General features: G+C 39.5%; 1 protein-coding gene and 1 long non-coding RNA gene across 4 annotated transcripts in view; one reads left to right on the forward strand and one right to left on the reverse strand.

Moving 5' to 3' along the window:
• Positions 1-742: 742 nt before the first annotated feature.
• Positions 743-20,267, forward strand: part of LOC121381113 (medium-chain acyl-CoA ligase ACSF2, mitochondrial-like) — a 28,826-nt gene continuing 9,301 nt past the window's right edge. The window contains exons 1-11 of the mRNA XM_041510232.1: positions 743-928; positions 4,510-4,693; positions 6,019-6,147; positions 7,421-7,474; positions 8,307-8,425; positions 10,288-10,335; positions 11,833-11,950; positions 13,288-13,383; positions 15,542-15,690; positions 16,696-16,864; positions 18,379-18,486. Of these exons, the coding sequence (XP_041366166.1) occupies positions 810-928; positions 4,510-4,693; positions 6,019-6,147; positions 7,421-7,474; positions 8,307-8,425; positions 10,288-10,335; positions 11,833-11,950; positions 13,288-13,383; positions 15,542-15,690; positions 16,696-16,864; positions 18,379-18,486 (1,293 nt within the window). The 5' untranslated portion in view covers positions 743-809. The remainder of the gene's footprint in view (positions 929-4,509; positions 4,694-6,018; positions 6,148-7,420; positions 7,475-8,306; positions 8,426-10,287; positions 10,336-11,832; positions 11,951-13,287; positions 13,384-15,541; positions 15,691-16,695; positions 16,865-18,378; positions 18,487-20,267) is intronic.
• Positions 17,226-20,267, reverse strand: part of LOC121381116 — a 38,802-nt gene continuing 35,760 nt past the window's right edge. For 2 of the 3 annotated variants that reach the window (XR_005959051.1, XR_005959052.1), the window contains 2 exons: positions 18,388-18,503; positions 17,226-17,550 (listed from right to left, as the gene is read on the reverse strand). This is a non-coding gene — a long non-coding RNA (uncharacterized LOC121381116). The remainder of the gene's footprint in view (positions 17,551-18,387; positions 18,504-20,267) is intronic. The other variant, XR_005959050.1, reaches the window with a different exon arrangement.

The following is a 20,267-nucleotide window of genomic DNA, read 5'->3' on the forward strand; positions in this document are numbered from 1 at the left end:
AATCAATGTGTTCTAGTGGTGTCGTTAAACAAAATAAACTTTTTTACGACTGGCTGCTGCTAGGTGATGATGACCAGGCCCCGTATTTATAAACATACTTTAGTCAGTGTATGATACCTAAATACATACTTAAAGTACACAGATAAGTATCATACATTCACTTAAGTATGTTTATCAATATGGAGCCAGGTATTCAGTGGATTATTACTGTACACGATGTGCGTTACCTTCATTGCCTGTGATAATTCGAATACTACACGTGCAAAATTGTTAACCACCACAGGCGCGTATGCAAAGGAACGGGGTTCGGTGGTCGAAACCACCCCTTCTCAAACGTATTTTCTTTTCTTCTTTTTTTTTACATATATTTTCCAGGGGGAGCTTTACGCTAGGCCCTAGTTTCTTAGCTCGCCACCACCACCACCTCCACCACCACCGCCACCAGCATCACCCACCTTTCATAAATTCTTGCACATACGTGTGCACCCCACTTACCCATTTGGAGTAGTGCACGGCGCACATTTTCTTCTGTGTCCGTTTGGACTACCACTTCGAGCAGATTGACTGGTGCTGACTCATGAAAAAAACAACAATCAGCAGTGTTCTATTTTTAACACGCCCTTGTTAGAAATGTACGTACGAAATGGGTTCAAGGATGTGAACTTTTGCCCTGGTCATTCACTGAAACGCTATTTACACTTTTATATACTACCTACCTACAGTCATATATACATAAAACACCATAACAATTTTGGGCTTGAGCTTTGAGAGAAAATAATTACGGAAAGACCCGAGTAAAAACTAAAAGAATGCGAAGGGCGTTTTCGGGAGCCTTGGCTATGCGTGGTATTGTTCTGAGACCTGGGACCAGTGCCTGGACAAGACAATTATATTCGACGCCTGTCAAACAAATCAACTGTCAACGTAGGTATGGAAATGTCTTGTTTATTCATTTGAGTTTTGTGGTTTATATTCAGTTTAAAGGTAAAGTGGGGGGGGGGGGGGGGGGGGGGGGGGGGGTGGTCGGGTTTTGCCGACATATCGTGAACTAATTAATAGGAAATGTTTTATTTAACAACGCACTCAACACATTTTATTTACGGTTATATGGCGTCGGACACATGGTTAAGGACCACACAGATATTGAGGGAGGAAATTCGCTGTCACCACTTCATGAGCTATTCTTTTCAATTAGCAGCAAGGGATCTGTTATATGCACCATCCCATAGACAGGATAGCACATACCACGGCCTTTGATATACCAGTCGTGGTGCACTGGCTGGATCGAGAAATAGCTCAATGGGCCCACTGACGGGGATCGATCCTAGACCGACCGCGCATCGAGCGAACGCTTTACCGTCTATGCAATATGAATGTAGTAGAAGACGAATATCACTTTGTTCTAGTGTGTCCTTTCTTCAGTAACATAAGAGATAAATATATTAAACCTTTTTTATTACAACAAACCATCAACATTTAAATTAACGCAACTACTGTCCAGCGACAATTCAAAACAGCTAATTAAATTGTGTAAGTATTTGAAAATTGCTACCACGCATTGATACATGACATTGATACATGACATATGTTATTATTGTATATTATTACTATGCATGCATTACCCATTTACTATAGAATTTTATCGATTGTAACCCGATGCTACATACCATTCCCCGCAGTGTGCACATTATATTATTTTATATATAAATATGTATGTATGCCTACAAAATGTATATTTTTGGGCAAAAATAAAATGTGTGTTTATTAAAAAATAAATGCTGGTTACCACTGGGCTACGTCCCGCCCCTATGAACTAATTAGCCCTGTCTTAGATAATTAGATAAGATCACATTGACACTGGCGGATCCGGGGGGGGGGGGGGGGGGGGCAGGTACACATCTTTAAAAAAAAAATTGCGACTGTTATTTTACTTTCTTTTTTCTACGTTGGAGAATCAGAGGAATCACTTACGCCAAATGGATTTTCTGGATCCGCCATTGATACTGCTAAAGCAAATTGTCTTTTGTTTTCAACATTTTTCTTCTGGGAGCATGACTCAACTCATCCCCCCCCCCCCCCTCCCCCCATACACACATACACATACACGCATACACACACACATACACACACACATACACATACACATAAACATACACGCATACACACACATACATACACACACACATACACATACACATACACACATACACATACATGCATACACACACACTAACACACACACACACACACACATACACGCATACACACACATACATACACACACACATACACATACACATACACACACATACACATACACGCATACATCGCCAAGGTGGTTTGACTGCATCTCGTCAAAATGTTGCACAAAAGCTTGATGTTAGCCGATGTCATCTCGATAATCTAATCCTCTGTTGAGTATGCAGCAACAACTGCATGTGCATTTCATGTTCATCAAAGTTGAGCATCTACACAAGAATATCGCTGCATATATTCGTTACAAAGTGCTGTACCTTTTCGTGATTTTTGTTAATTATATAGCGTCTTGCGCGTACGTAAAACAAACACGTCAGCTCTGTACCGACATCATTTCTCTTCCGATGAAACTTCACATAATATAATAATAGGATCATATTATCCTCTATTGTTGGGGATGGGACGTAGCCCAGTGGGACCGGCCTCGGTGGCGTCGTGGTTAGGCCATCGGTCTACAGGCTGGTAGGTACTGGGTTCGGATCCCAGTCGAGGCATGGGATTTTTAATCCAGATACCGACTCCAAACCCTGAGTGAGTGCTCCGCAAGGCTCAATGGGTAGCTGTAAACCACTTGCACCGACCAGTGATCCATAACTGGTTCAACAAACGCTATGGTTTGTGCTATCCTGCCTGTGGGAAGCGCAAATAAAAGATCTCTTGCTGCTAATCGGAAAGTAGCCCATGAAGTGGCGACAGCGGGTTTCCTCTCAAAATCTGTGTGGTTCTTAACCATAAGTCTGACGTCATATAACAGTAAATAAAATGTGTTGAGTGCGTCGTTAAATAAAGCATTTCTTTCTTTCTTTTCTTTCGTAGACTTCGATAATATTACATGACAATGCCAGCAGTTTATCTTTCATTGATTAATCAACCAAAGTTATAAATGAAAGGTTAACAACAGAAAGGAATCCTGTTCAGGTCTTGATCTTTATATAGAGATTCAAATCTATACTGCCTTCCAGATATATCATGCAGTATTCGTCAGTCATTTTGGCATAGAAATTGCTTTATAATGCCGGTTATTTCTGATACTGCTGCTACTACTACTACTACTACTACTACTACTGCTGCTGCTACTACTACTACTGCTGCTGCTACTACTACTACTGCTATTACTACTACTACTACTACTACTACTACTACTACTACTACTACTACTACTACTGCTGCTGCTGCTGCTGCTACTGCTACTACTACTACTGCTATTATTAGTACTACTACTACTACTACTGCTGCTACTGCTATTATTACTACTGCTACTACTACTACTACTACTATTACTGCTGCTACTGCTACTACTACTACTACTACTACTGCTATTACTACTACTACTACTACTACTATTACTGCTGCTGCTACTACTACTACTACTACTACTACTACTACTACTATTACTGCTGCTGCTGCTACTGCTACTACTACTACTGCTATTATTAGTACTACTACTACTACTACTGCTGCTACTGCTATTATTACTACTGCTACTACTACTACTACTACTATTACTGCTGCTACTGCTACTACTACTACTACTACTACTGCTATTACTACTACTACTACTACTATTACTGCTGCTGCTACTACTACTACTACTACTACTATTACTGCTGCTACTACTACTACTACTACTATTACTACTGCTACTACTACTACTACTATTACTGCTATTACTACTACTACTACTACTACTATTACTGCTGCTGCTACTACTACTACTACTACTATTACTGCTGCTGCTGCTACTACTACTACTACTACTACTACTATTACTACTGCTACTACTACTACTACTACTGCTGCTGCTGCTGCTGCTGCTGCTGCTACTACTACTACTATTACTGCTTCTACTACTACTACTACTACTACTACTACTACTACTACTACTGCTACTACTACTATTACTACTACTACTACTACTACTATTACTACTACTACTACTACTATTACTACTACTACTACTACTACTACTACTACTACTACTACTACTGCTGCTGCTGCTGCTGCTGTTGCTGCTGCTGCTACTACTACTACTACTACTACTACTATTACTGCTGCTACTACTACTACTACTACTACTACTACTACTACTATTACTACTGCTACTACTACTATTACTACTACTACTACTACTACAGCTGCTGCTGCTGCTGCTGCTGCTGCTACTACTACTACTACTACTACTACTACTACTGTTGCTGCTACTACTACTGCTGTTGCTTGTTTCATTTTTACTGTTATATTTTGTTTTTGTAGGTTTTTGTCTTCAAATGGCTGGAAGTTAAAATGGAGCTATGTGTGTGGTGTTTCCGACACACCCTTATTAGGGACCACCCTAGGGTCTCTTCTGAAACAGCGGGCAGAGCAAATCCCGGACCGAGAAGCTATGGTATTCACAGGACCAAGAGTCAGAAAAACATTTTCAACACTTTATGAAGAGGTACATTGTATACACAAAAAGAATTGAGTTGGAATATACTCTGGCTCCTGTTGCTTCAACCTTCTAGAATGTTTAGTAAGAAAGAAAGAAAATACGTTGTTTCATAACATGCAGGAACCCTTGCAGGTATTTAGAAAGTTTTATAGTTGACATTTAGGTAACTGTTTTCCTGCGAATCACTGATTAAAATGATGTCTTAATAATATGAGTCGGTAGTGCACACCTGAGATGCTTGGGTCATTGGGTAGTGCATGAACCACCTCCTCGGAACCAGTGGGGTTTTCCCATCCCAACTATCCTAATCATGTTTGTTGTACATAATAATGAACTTCAAGACAAGATGATTCCTATGTATGATCCTGCGAATCACTGATTAAAATGATGGCATACCCTGTTTTGATCTTGTACGGTTTTTATCTTTTCGGTAAACATTTTGTACGATTTTCATCGGTTAGAGAACAACAATAGATTTGACAACTAGATGTGACCAGAGGTGCAAGATATGCTCATATTTTTTCACACACCTCATATCACTGCCATTGAAAGAAAGAAAGAAATATTTTATTTAACGACGCACTCAACACATTTTATTTACGGTTATATGGCGTCAGACATATGGTTAAGGACCACACAGATATTGAGAGAGGAAACCCGCTGTCGCCACTTCATGGGCTACTCTTTTTTAATTAGCAGCAAGGGATCTTTTATATGCACCATCCCACAGACAGGGTAGTACATACCACGGCCTTTGATATACCAGTCGTGGTGCACTGGCTGGAACGAGAAATAGCCCAATGAGCTCACCGACGGGGATCGATTCCAGACCGACCGCGCATCGAGCGAGGGCTTTACCACTAGGCTACGTCCCGTCCCGCTTCACTGCCATTGATTCACGACTACAATGTCATCATGACAACTTCATCCATATTCACTGATCTCTTTCCTGTGAAGGCTGACATTTATGAAACCAAGCATGCAGGGTTTCTGTCAGAGGATACAACGGGTATGGCGCCATACCCAAATTATTTTGCAATTTTTTTCTTTTTAAGGTAACTTCTTGATAAAATTAATGACTCTTTATTATTACTGTATCATTATTTTTTTTTAAACCCTAACCCTAAACTTAACTCATTTTATTTCTTGGGGAGCCCTCCCCTACCCCCCCCCCCCCCCCCCCCCCCAATACACCCTGCTGACTGCGGTTGCATTCAATTCCATAACGCCCTACCCACAAATTTCGTTCTGGCAGAAACCCTGTGATGGGAGTAGCATTCGCATTGTGTTTGTTTGTTAATTTAATTTAAATTAAATTATTTTCCGAACAGGCTAATAGACTGGCAGCAGGACTACTTGCGCTTGGGCTGAAACCAAAGGACAAGGTTGCCATCTGGGGACCCAACTCGGCAGAGTGGCTTCTTACCATGTATGCTGCGGCCATGGCTGGGATCGTGCTGGTGAGTTGGCTCATCTGGGGCTGATCCAGCAAAGATCTGAAGCAGGGTTCATAGCCTTAAAGACCAAACAAATTCAAAGACTTTCAAAGACTTTTACCTGCCATTTTCAAAGACTTTCAAAGACTTTTACACAGCGGTCAAAGACAATAGAATGCGATAAAAATACTAAATCAGTTTGTTTATGTTGCTGTCCATAGCAAAAATAATTCAGCTTTTTTACATGCATCATGACAAATTAAACCTTGTAACTGCAAAATATCAAATGCACGCAGCTGTAAAAGACATCATCATAGCTTTGGCTATGATGTGTGAGCATTTAAAGACTTTTAAAGACTTTTATTACAATTCAAAGATTTTCAAACACCTAAAAATATTGTTTTCAAATTGAAAGACTTTCAATGAATTTGAAGACCGCTACGAACCCTGTAAAGGACCTATTCACCTTTAAAAAAACAAACAGTCCTTTTTTCTTTTAGTTCAGGGGGTAGTTATTGTTGTTTGTTTGTTTGTGTTTTTTAACCGGCCTCGGTGCTGTCGTGGCTAAGCCATCGGATATAAGGCCGGTAGGTACAGAGTTCGCAGCTCAGTGCCGGCTCCTACCCAGAGCGACTTTTAATGACTCAATGGGTAGGTGTAATCCACTACAACGACTTTTCTCTCACTAACCACTAACAGCTAACCAACAGCGTGCTTGAACCTTAATTGAATATAATCACTTATTGAATATAAGTTAAAATGAAATGTAATAACGGTCATTTATCACTCAGAATTTATAGATGGTATAATACTCTCAGCTGGTATAATATTAAACATTCTTACATTCCCACTAATATTCTAGTCACTCGACATTAAAGGCATATTGTCACAGACCACTGACCTATTACATGGCTAAACAAAGTATTACTTAAATATATATATATATTTGATTTGTCCATAAATGTACTTTATTGAACCATCTACGTAACCACTATACTCCACTTATTAATGATATTTTGTAAAAATAATCGAATTATGACAATGGTCCTTAATTCAAAAACTAGCATTGCTAAGAGGGTTGACATGGATTTCATCCATCATGGTGTAAAGTGATGCAATAGCTAGGTTTGGTGTGTAAAAATTAATGTAATTTTGATTTATTATTAATTTTTAGAGAAATAAGGTCCTTAAATCTGCGACAGTATGCCTTTAACGTCTAGATGTAAAATACATACTAACTGTGGTCCCGTGTCGTGGTCTGTTAAGTGTTAAGATTTGTTTTCTTTCTCTTTTCTAGGTAACCGTCAATCCTTATGTCAAAGCAAGAGAACTTAAATTCCAACTGGAAAAGGTGAGTTGTAATAGCCGGTATACTGGGCGCATATTATCCAAGACATCTTAGTGCTACGAAATCGTAAAACCATCGAAGGTTGAGATGTCACTTTCTTGCACACCCGTTGGTGAGAACACCATGTATTATTGTTGATAACACGTGGTTGATTACATATGTACGTGTGTTAACAATTTCAAGACATACGACTGGCTGCTCCTAGGTGATGACCAGGTCACCATTACCATGCATCCAATGAAAAACTACACAGTGGAAATCGATTACATTATAACGTATAGTTAACCAGACAAGCATGAGTCTGTGACGCGTAAGTTAGCTACAAGTGCAATGGCTGTAAATAACTTGTAGTCGAAAAAGATGTTAAAATTTGTTTAAAACCTGGTTTTTCAGGATATGTAAGAAATAGTATAATACATTTGTGTCCGTTAGATACCATTTATCTCACAACTCGTTGTTTCGCTCGTTAGATACATTTTGAAACAACTCGTTGTGAGATAAATAGTATCTAACGGCCACTCATGTATTATTCCCTATATAGCACACGCCATAGTGACGTCATAGCTTACGACTGTTTTACGATTTTGTAGGCTAAGATTGCTTCGAAAATATGGGCCCTGGGTTCTGCGGCAGGGGAGGGGAACAGTTGATAAACCAAGAGGGCCAGTGCCGGATAAAAAATCTGTAAATTTTTATTCAGATATGTATGTCAAGGGCGGTTCTAAACTGATCACATGGAGGAGCACCTATATTAATTGCTAAGAATATTTATATTTTGGTGATTTTATGTTCTGACTGAATCAAAGAATAATCTACATATATGTTGTCTTTGCAGGTACGTTGCAAGGCTTTGATTGCAAGCGACAAATTTGGCGATCTCGATTATCATGAGACTCTGCTCCAGGTTATACCGGATTTGTCAGCCGAGACTCCTGGAAAACTCACAAGTGACAGGTGGATTCTTGTGAATAATTCGGGGTTTTTTCTATCATTTCTTAATAATTGTTTTCTTCTTTTGTGTGTATATATATATATATATATATATATATATATATATATATTATTTTTACTTTTATTATTAATTTATTTATTTATAATTTAATTTTACTCCTTTTTTTCATTGGACAAAAAATTGGTTTTTCGATAAATGCTAGGCTCAGACTATCGACTGTGACGACGACGTTGGCCAACTCCCCAATCTCACAACTTCTACGAATAGCAGATTTCTAGTCTGGGTACTCTAACAACTCAATTCCTATCGTATACAACACAGGTCTAATTGGTAATCTGAGCAAACCAGTCTTATGTCGGGAGGGGGGGGGGGGGGGGGGATTACAATGTAACTGTCGAGTTGGCCAACTCCGTCGTGACAGTTGATAGTAAGAGACTAGCATTGCAAGAAAATTAATCAAACCAGGGCTGTTGAAGCCTGGATAGTTGAGGAAAAGGGGAAATGGCACAGTAACTTGTCACCCGTTTAAAGTAATGACAATGTCTGCTGATGAAAAATGTCATTCAAAAATATTATTTGCAACTGTTCATAACGCCTTAAATGTGCCTATGAATATCTACGGTTAGAAAATCCTTGTATTAATACAAGTAAGCCTCAGTGACACTGGATCGTACGTTTGGTGGCAATTTGGCCGAGGTACGACCAATTGGCAATGTTTGCTACGATCTCCATTTGCGATCGCATACTGCGATTGCTCTTAAGACTGGTGGTAAGTCATCGTGCGATTGGTGGTACGCGTGGTCGTGCGATCACCAACGATTGGATAAGATCGATCGCAAGATCAATCGTAGGTAATCGTGCGACTAGTAGTGGCGATCAGCGACCGATCGCACGATCAATCGTGGCGATCTGCGAACGCTCTCACGACCGATCGCAGCCAGTCATGAGATGGGTCGCTCGATCAGATATAAAGGCTCGCGATCGTGCGTCAGCTAGCTCTTAGGGAGTACACTTTGTCGAACTTTTCAACTGAAACTATAATTTGATATGCCTCTCAAAAAGGGAAAGGCCCGTGGGAAGAGTACCCGCCAGAGCCAGAGCCAGAGCTAGAATCTGATGCCACTCCAAATATACCGGTATGACTGGTGGTACCACCAATCGTAAGGTCGTGCAACCAGTCGGGACAGGTCGTAACTGGTCGCACTACCGATCGTGAGGTCGTACGACAGGTGGCACCACCAATCGTCAGGTGGCATGACCAGTAGCACGACCAATCGTTCGACTACTTGACCCGCGATCATGCACGATTGATGGTGCGTCCATGTACGACTGGTGGTACGACCATGTAAGACCTGTCTGCGACCTCTTACGATTTGGAATCGCAGGTCAGAAGTTTTGAACATGACCATCGACCTTGCTGCGACTGATTTTGCTCTGGCGATCACCCAAGGCCTCTACGACCAGTCGCGCGCTCTTTCTACGATTTGTCCGCGATTCCAACATTTTTCCGTCGCAGCTAGGTCGTAATCTGGTCGCAGGCCCGGTGTGACTGGGGCTTAATATGTTATCTGGGTTTTTTTTAACTAACCTACTATGTACTTCTTTCTTCTTTGTTCGATGGACGGGGTAAATCATTAACTGAATTATAGTTGTGGAGTATTTTTCCCATGAGTGTATATCTTAGCATTATATCTGTAACAGCAACAACAGCAACAGCAAATGCACCAAAAAAAACCAGCACCAGCACCAGAAACAAATACAAATACAATACAAAATAACTACAAATGTAATTCAAGATGGTGAGTTCTGCGATTTACTGATCAAAGAAACGTTCGATTATGACAAAAATTAAAACTTTTTTCAGGTTACCTGATCTGAAGACCATCGTGCTCATGGGATCAGAAAAGAAAAAGTAAGTGAAAACCTTACCTATAAAAAAACCTATACTCAAGTGCACTATAAACGCAAACTGAATAACTAATATCTTACATACTATGATGTGGTCTGTTAGTGTAATATTGTTCAGGGCCCCGTTCCACGAAGCGATCTTAGCACTACTATCGTTGTAAATACCTACCATCGCGAACTTAACTTATTTTCTTTTCTTACGATCGCCAACCCGTTCCACGACATGATGTAGCTTACTATCGTAAATTTCGGTGAAATTACAATTGATACGAGGCAGTTGTAAGCCACTAACATAGTTATCAAATAGCAGTTATATATTAGATGATGATGTGATCATTTTGTAAGAAGAATACTAACTTTTTGTATAAAAATTAATCTAATATATACCAAATACCTTTTATGACAAACTGTGTTCCATGAAAAACAGTCTAGGCCATACGACCTTCACACGAAAGTAACGGAGATAACTCTCATGTCTTATGCATTCGGCAATTATCGCTTAGCAAATAAACTCACAAAGTTACTGGATGCCCAATACCAATAAATGCATCCAAGATGTTCCGAAAAGCCGGTAACCAATTTATTATTTAACGAATTCTCACTTCTTCTAAAAAAAAAAAGATTTTAATAATTAAAGGAACATTTATGACTACTGTAAGGTTGCTTTGTGGAACGGCTGTAACGTTTACGGTGCCAGTTGTCAAATTCATCTTAAGTCCCTACAATTCTTTTGTGGAACGGAGCCCAGTGCAACAACACTAAACCAGATATCCTGAACAGACGACCGGATTCTAATTAGATTGTCAGGCATCTGAAATTGCGGGAACGATAGTTTCGTTCGTGCGTCGCTCGAGAAAGCCATGTTTTGCGTAACCTATTTTTCGTTTGCGCATTAAATATAGGACATCATTTTGAATGGTCATGACGGGTTACGCAAAAATGTAATGGGTTACCTGAATATTTTAACGACATCTCGGCTCATTTTAAATAGCAGCTATTCCATGTCTTAAAATATGGTTGGTTAATATCACAAATCAGTTTCCAACACTTAGACATGTCAATTATATGCATTTTACCATAGACAAGATCGTACCAGTCGTGGGGTATTGGTTGGGATCGATCCCACGATCCTCCGCACCTCAAACGAGCGACCTGCCACTGACAAACACCGCAATGTGATAAAGAATAGAATAGGCCAATCATCATAAATGCATATAATATATAGTAAACTTATCAACTGATCCACACAAGGGACACTCATACAAATGTTTTGGGTTTTTTACAATTTCCATTGAAGTATCATTTTCAGGGAGTTTGTCCATATGTTCCTTTACCCTTGTTCCCCCACCTAAAATAGTTGTTAGGTCCGCCATTGAAATAATAACTTTCTTATTTGTCAATTTAATTCTTTTAGTGATTAATAAATGTATGGATCTGTTTACATTTCAGGCACTACACATCCATATATTCATTGTAGGTTTCATTTCCTTTTTTCCAACAGTGGAACCTTTAGATTCGATGACGTCATGGACTTCGGTGGTTCCAACGAAAAATGCACCATACAAAGTCTTCAGGACAAAATCCAGTTTGACGATGTATTGAATATAATCTACACTTCGGTATGGGCAACATTTAACAGGTCTTTGTACAAAGTCTGCAGAACAATATTCAATTTGGCGATGTATTGAGTATAGTCTACACTTCGGTATGGGCAACATTTAACAGGTCTTTGTACAAAGTCTGCAGAACAAAATTCAATTTGGCGATGTATTGAGTATAGTCTACACTTCGGTATGGGCAACATTTAACAGGTCTTTGTACAAAGTCTGCAGAACAAAATTCAGTTTGGCGATGTATTGAGTATAGTCTACATTTCGGTATGGGTAACATTTGACAGGACTTTATTCCAAGTCTGCAGAACAAAATTCAGTTTGGTGATGTGTTGAGTATAGTCTACACTTCGGTATGGGCAACATTTGACAGGTCTTTCTACAAAGTCTGCAGAACAAAATTCAGTTTGGCGATGCATTGAATATAATCTACACTTCGATATAAATTTTGGCGATGTATTGAATATAGTCTACACTTCGGTATGGGTAACATTTAACAGGTCTTTGTACAAAGTCTGCAGAACAAAATTCAGTTTGGCGATGTATTGAGTATAGTCTACACTACGATATGGGCAATATTTAACAGGTCTTTGTACAAAGTCTGCAGAACAAAATTCAGTTTGGTGATGTATTGAGTATTCAATATAATACATGAACTATTGTTTTGTTCCTCACAGATAACTCTGCCAAAATTATTTCACAGTCTTTTATAATTCAAGTCTATAAACATAACTGTTAATTTACTGAGAGGCATAAATAACGCAGTGGGTATTTCACTGAATAATCACTTATGGAAATGTCAAATTTCATATATTAAGTATGCGGTTAAATAACACATTGGTAATAATTGTAAGTAAAAGAGGATTTTGTTCAAATCAGAAAAAAATGGAATAAAATGAGTTTTCAGCAAAAAGCATAACTGGTGTGTTTATTACAACAATGCAGCATTGCATATGAAACTCTTTCTGCATGTGCATTGCCTGCTCTCGTCTCCCTATAAAAGCAACCATTTTTTGTGTGTTTTCTGTCTTTTTTTTTAATATGCCATGGTAAGTAATGTTAATAAATTGCTGTTTTATTGCAAAAAAAAACCAACAGTTGTGTTTTTGTTTAAAACCACATTTTATTTTTTTAAAAACCCGATTTGAACAATATCTTCTTTCATTTACAGTTGTTTCCAGTATGACATTTGTCTGCATGCCTAATACTGATGACATAATATTTCTATAAGAAAATATCAGCGAAATACCCATTGCGTTATTTATGCCTCTCAGTATAATATAGCGCACAGTGGAAACCTCTTTGTGATATATTCTGTATATTCTACGGGCCGTTGTTTTGTCCAGGGCACAACAGGTTCTCCTAAAGCGGCCACGGTCAGCCATCACGCCGCCATAAACAACTCTTACTTAGCAGGACTCAGAATGGACTACCATAAACACGTGAGTATAAATACGCTATGGTCATTTATGCAGCTGTATTGTTTTGTCGGGAGCGATCCCGGAACGGATTACAGGGAGATGAGCGGTGGAGGTTAGAGACGCCTCCTTGTGCCCCCGATCCTCATATCTAACATTATTTACTTTAAAAAGGGAACTCGTCGTATTCCAGTTAACCATAAAGTCTCATATAGACTGGATGCGGCGCGTGTGTGCAGTCTTGTAAAAAAAAAAATCGAAATAATTTAATTTCAATGAGAGCGTCTCACCTGAACTCGTACGTTTGTGTGCGTCTGCGTCTAGACTGGATGTGTGCGTCAGCGTCTAGACTGGATGCGTGCGTCTGCGTCTAAACGGGATGCGTGCGTCTGCGTCTAGTCTGGATGCGTACGATGCGCGCATCTCTGTCTAGACTGGATGCCATACGATGCGTGCGTCTTCGTCTAGACGAGATGCGTACGTCTGCGTCTAAACTGGATGCGTACGATGCGCCCCTCTGCGTCTAGACTGAATGCGTGCGTCTGCGTCTAGGCAGGATGCGTGCGTCTGCGTCTAGGCAGGATGCGTACGATGCGTGCGTCTGCGTCTAGGCAGGATGCGTACGATGCGTGCGTCTGCGTCTAGGCAGGATGCTTACCATGCGTGCGTCTGCGTCTAGAATGGATACGTACCATGTGTGCGTCTGCAAAACGCAATAAATAATCCTACATGGTGTATAAACGTTTAAGTTTATTTTCTTTAACGACACCACTAGAGCACATTGATTTATTAATCATCGGCTATTGGATGTCAAACATTTGGTAATTTCTGACAGTCTTAGAGAGGAAACCCGCTACATTTTCCCATTATTAGCAAGGGATTGCACATACCACGGACTAGTGTATATGCCCAAAACGCAAGCCACAAATGCATTAGACTCAATAGTTGGATCTAGTCTATGTGAACTTTAACCCAGTTAAGCTGGTACCCCCATCTCCCTTTCTTTTACTTCCACCCATACCCCTCATCGATAATCGTTTCTAGATATAGCCCATGTGTGTATAGATCTTTGCGTTGATTCTGGAACCATCCATTGGTGTTATTGTAGGATGCTTTAATGTCTGGTCATATGGATTCATTATATGACCACGGTTTTTGCCAGAGGGTAAAACAAGTATGGCGCCATACCCAAATTTATTATTTAAAAAACATTTACTGTATGCTTTTCTTAACCCTAACCTTAAACTAATCCATTTTCATTCTGGGGGAGGCCCCCCATACCCCCTGTCGACTGTGGTTGCATTCAATTCCATAGCGCCGTACCCCCCAAAAAAAAACATTCTGGCAGAAACACGTATGACAATTATAAAAGTAGTTCACAGAATAATTGATGTATAGATTTTGGACTCGTGTCACTTTTCTTCTTTTTTTTCATTTCACTACAATTTTTATTTCGAATTAAGATTCGATTCAAACACACTGAATAAGGCAAATAGCTTCGTCAGCTAAGCTGTTTGTCCGGCGAGGTTATTTTAAGTGATCGGTGAGAGAGAATGAATGAATGAATGAATGAATGAATGAATGAATGAATGAATGTTTAACTACACCCCAGCATGAAAAATCAGTGAAAGAGAGAAAGGTCCATGCATGTAATGGAAGAGAAACTTTTGTTTTCAAAATTTTGGTTAGCAACTTTTTCTTTATCATTACAAAATTAATTAGCATCAACTTTTAACGTATATAAATTTTGCAGCGATCTCTAAAACTTGCATAGGGAATCACAACGCGATACTGAACACATTGTTGAACCCTGAAAGGACATACACCGTTTGTTGGTGTAATTGGTGGGGAGAAGGGGTGCGTTTGCTTCCACGGCCCCCCCCCCCCCCCCCCCCCCCCCCCGCCTCTTCCTCGGCTACACTAGTGGCATAGGCCATTCACAAAGGTTTTCTAATGTGTCTTGTTTTGCGATATTGTAAGGGGTTCTTTCCAGGTATGTATATGGTATTTAGCATTCATGTTCGCTTCACACTTAAGCTGTATCCTAACCAGACGCGAGCGATGCGAGTGATTCTTTCAGAAATCATCGATTTCAATCGCAGTATACTAACCGCATGCATGCGACGCGACAGATTAGGATACAGCTTTAATCTTTTCTTCTGTTTTTTGTTCTTACATCAAGCGAACGCGTCTGTGTACCCCGGTACCGCTGGATCATATATTCGCGCTGTCTTTAGCTGCAGTGATGATGGTGACCCACGGTGCCACGTCTGTATTTCCACCTGCGCCCTTCAACGCCGAGGCAACCTTACGAGCAGTGCAAGACGAAAAGTAATTAACCTATCATTTCAACTTATTTTCGTGCTCATATCCAATTAAGGTTCAAGCACGCTGTCCTGAACACACACCTGAGCTATCTGGGCTGTCTGTCCAGGACAGTGGGTTAGTTGTTAGTTGGTTAGTGGTTAGTGAGAGAGAAGAGGGTGTAGTGGTCTTACACCTACCCATTGAGCCCTTAAGAACTGTATGGCATGCCGTCTATGTATTAGTCCCTGTATCATGTTTCACTGAATGATGGTTGTGTGTTACAGATGCACTGCACTGAATGATCATTGTGTATTACAAATGCGCTTCACTGACTGGCGGTTGTGTATTACAGGTGCACTTCACTGAATGATGGTTGTGTATTACAGATGCACTTCACGACTGATCGTTGTGTATTACAGATGCACATCACTGAATGATGGTTGTGTGTTACAGATGCACTTCACTGAATGATGGTTGTGTCTTACAGATGCACTTCACTGAATGATGGTTGTGTCTTACAGATGCACTTCACTGACTGATGGTTGTGTATTATAGATGCACTTCACTGAATGATGGTTGTGTTACAGATGCACTTCACTGAATGATGGTTGTGTGTTACAGATGTACTTTACTGATTGATGGTTGTGTATTACAGATGCACTTCACTGAATGATGGTTGTGTATTACAGATGCACTTCATTGAATGATGGTTGTGTATTACATATGCACTTCACTGAATGATGGTTGTGTATTACAGATGTACTTTACTGATTGATGGTTGTGTATTACAGATGTACTTTACTGATTGATGGTTGTGTATTACAGATGCACTTCACTGAATGATGGTTGTGTATTACAGATGTACTTCACTGACTGATGGTTGTGTATTACAGATGTACTTCACTGACTGATGGTTGTGTGTTACAGATGCACTTCATTGAATGATGGTTGTGTATTACATATGCACTTCACTGAATGATGGTTGTGTATTACAGATGCACTTCACTGACTGATGGTTGTGTATTACAGATGCACCTCACTGTACGGCGTGCCGTCTATGTTTATTGACATGGTGAACCACCGCGACTGTAAGAAGTTCGACCTGTCCACGTTATACACTGGCATTGTTGGAGGGTCGACCATACCCGAGGAGATTTTAAGAAGGGTTGTCAAAGACTTGAATCTGAAACATATAACTGTACGTTGTTTTCCTGTTTATTTCATTTCAGCTTATTTTCATGCTTATATCTTAGTAAGATTCACGCACGCTGTCCTGGGCACACACCTCGGCTATCTGGGCTGTCTGTCCAGGACAGTGGGTTAGTTATTAGTTGTTAGTCGTTAGTGAGAGGGAAGACGGTGTTGTGGTTTTACACCTACCCATTGAGTCGTTAAAACTCGGTCTGGTTGGGAGCCTGTACCGGGATGCGAACCCTGTACCTACCAGCCTTATGTCCGATGGCATAACCACACCACCGAGGCCGCTTTTCCCGTTTAATACATCTTTAGATGAATACTATGTTAATATGGTCATGCATATAGAAATCATGCTACTGTTGTTTTGATTTGATTTTTGTTTTATGTGTCTTTTTTGGTTAAAACTTTACCACAAAAACTGAACCTTTCTAACGACTGATATTACATATTATTTCATATTCTTTTAAAAAAAAATGAGTGTTTGTATATCACAATGTGTTTCTGATGGTCCCAGTGTTTGTGATAGATCCGCCCTGGATTTGGCCACTGGCGAAGTCAGGGGCTAAGTCCGGGGTGGGCGTGCCTGAACCTTCGGGATATGGGCACGTAAACAGAGTTCCCTTCCTTCCTTTGTGGTAGATCAAACTTCATTTCACTTCACAATATATCTTCTTCTGTTTTTCGTACCTACAAAATTACATATGCACGTATAACTAATCCTAAACATATAAGAAAAGTTGTTTTGCATAAGCTGTCCGTAAAATAATCGGATTACATATTCGAATAAATGGAAACTGGCCCTTATATATTAGCATAATTCTTTATTAGTCCCGTACCGGTCCAACCGGAGGGGAATATAGGTTTCACCTCCGTCCTTCTGTCTGTCTGTCGGTCTGTCTGTCCGTCCCACATACAGTTTTCCGGGGGAGGAGGTGGAATCGCAATGCCTCGAGATATTGTGTATAGCTTTATCGTGTTACTACTAGTTACTATTAGTTATGACCCTTGAACTTAGGAGATACAAAACTTTGTTTTCGGGACGGGTTTTTTTTTTTTTTTTTTGCAGTGCCTCAAGATATTAAGCTGAAATTTTGAATATAGCTTTATCGTGTACTATAACAGATCTATTTTTACTTTCATGACGATTTACCTATTTTTGACAGGCATATATCCCTTAAATTTAGGAGATACGAAAATGTGTTTTTCCAGACACACACACACCCCTCCCCCTTTTTTTTTCTCTTTTTTTCTTCAGATACTCAGCTGGAATTTTTGTATATAGCTTTATAATATTTTTTTACACATGAATTTCAACTTTTATGGTGATTTACACATTTGTTTTACAGCATTGTGGCCCATGAACTACGGGAATTTGTTGGGATATACATGCATATTGCTTTAGCAGTACTGTCAGAATGCTTGTTAAAAATTAAAATAATAATATATCATTAATGATCACCGCAATAAAAAAATAAGTCGCTTTAAACAGCATTTGTATTTTCGTTTTTCAAACAGACAGCTTACGGAGCCACCGAGACTGCGCCAATTTCATTCCAGTCGATGATTGGTGATTCCGTCGAGCAAAGGGCGACAACTGTGGGAATTGTTCACGATCACTGTGAGGTATACACTGGAATTACCTGTTGTTTATTTTGAACAAAAAACACTACATAAAGAAAAAAGAGATATTAAATACTCATTTCAATCATACAATTAGCCATGTGTAGATTCTAGATCCCGGTCAACACAATAGTTAAAGTTTAAAAGTTTGTCTTGTTTAAGACATCACTAGAGCACATTGATTTATTAATCATCGGCTGTTGGATGGCAAGCATTTAGGTAATTTTGACATATAGTCTTAGAGCGGAAACCCGCTACATTTTTCCATTAGTAGCTATGTATCTTTTATATGCACCATCCCACAGACAGGATAGCACATACCACGGCGTTTGGTATACCAGTCGTGGTGCGCTGGCTGGAACGAAAAATAGCCCAGTGGGCCCACTGTCGGGGATCGATTCCAAACTGACCGCGCACCAAGTTAGCGCTTTACCACTGGACTACGTCCCGCCGCAATGAAGACAATAGATGCATGGTCTTTAGTATTCAGAGTCTTCTGATGGTGATATAATTCTAATCGACTGTGTATTCGAAGGTTGATCGGTTGGTACCAACCCATTATAACCGATTATAACCGATTATAACCGATGATCGATGATAAAACTCCAACCGATTCCCAACGCTAGCTGCTGGTTAATATTCATAAACTTTGATTAAAACATCATAGTCGAACACAATCCGAGTAGTTGGCGAGCTACGTAATATATACGGCATCATTAGCTTGAGTTGCTTAGCAAAATTGGTAAAATATGCCTATAGTCCGTCCCACGGCGAACGGCTTGTTTCATACTATGGGATTTATTACAAGTTATTCATTTCTAAGCCGATAGTTTTCTAAATTGCACACAAAAATAGTATATTTTTGTTATTTCTAAAACACTTTTGCTTATCTTTTTACGTGAAACCAAACTGAAATTATTTACAAAAAAACTACCTTTTTAGCAGTTGGTTGGGATAGACTATAAATATTCTGTTCACATCAAGCTATGTTTTAAATACATAATCTGTTGCTAGATTGTGTCACTTCTAAGGGTAATGGTGAGCACGAGCAGGCGCAGACGACTTCAACATCTGGTTTTAATCAGATTCATTACATTACGAAATATTAGTACGAAATAGTCAGTAATTACTCATTCCAGTACAAAATATTACCATTATACAGTCTGCGAATATTTATTGATTTCTGATTACAAATTAATATTATCAGGCGCTGATTCAGGCGGGGGCCCAAGACCCCCCCCCCCCCCCTCTATTTTTGGACAAACAATATATATTACATATATTATATATATTACAGAACACAAAAAAAAAGCAAACTTATCCCGACTATCTGTCAAGGACCTTTAAATATTATTTTCAAACAACAAGAACGGCTTTTGGGCCCCCTCTATTAAAAATCCTGGATCCGCGCCTGATTATCATTGCAGTATCAGTCCACAATGATTCTGATGTCACATATTAGCACCAGGCAGTCAGTATTGGACCCAGGCCGGGTGCTCATAAAACTAACTGTTGGAGTTTAGACACGAGACTCTTCAAAGTATATGCGTCATTACAGATTTGAGTCTATAGTTCATCCCATCATTCTATAAAAAATATTTTTTGTAAATAATATCAGTTTTGGTTTAACATAAGACGAAAAGTTAAAGTGTTTTGGAAATAACAAAACAATACTATTTTTGTGTGAAATTCACAACTCAGTCGGCTCAGAAATACATAACATGTAGTACATTTTACAGTATGAAAAACGGCGTTCCCTGTGGGACGAACTATAGACTGAAGTT

This window comes from Gigantopelta aegis, chromosome 9 (assembly GCF_016097555.1).
Source record: "Gigantopelta aegis isolate Gae_Host chromosome 9, Gae_host_genome, whole genome shotgun sequence".
Classification (NCBI taxonomy): Eukaryota; Metazoa; Mollusca; class Gastropoda; order Neomphalida; family Peltospiridae; genus Gigantopelta; species Gigantopelta aegis.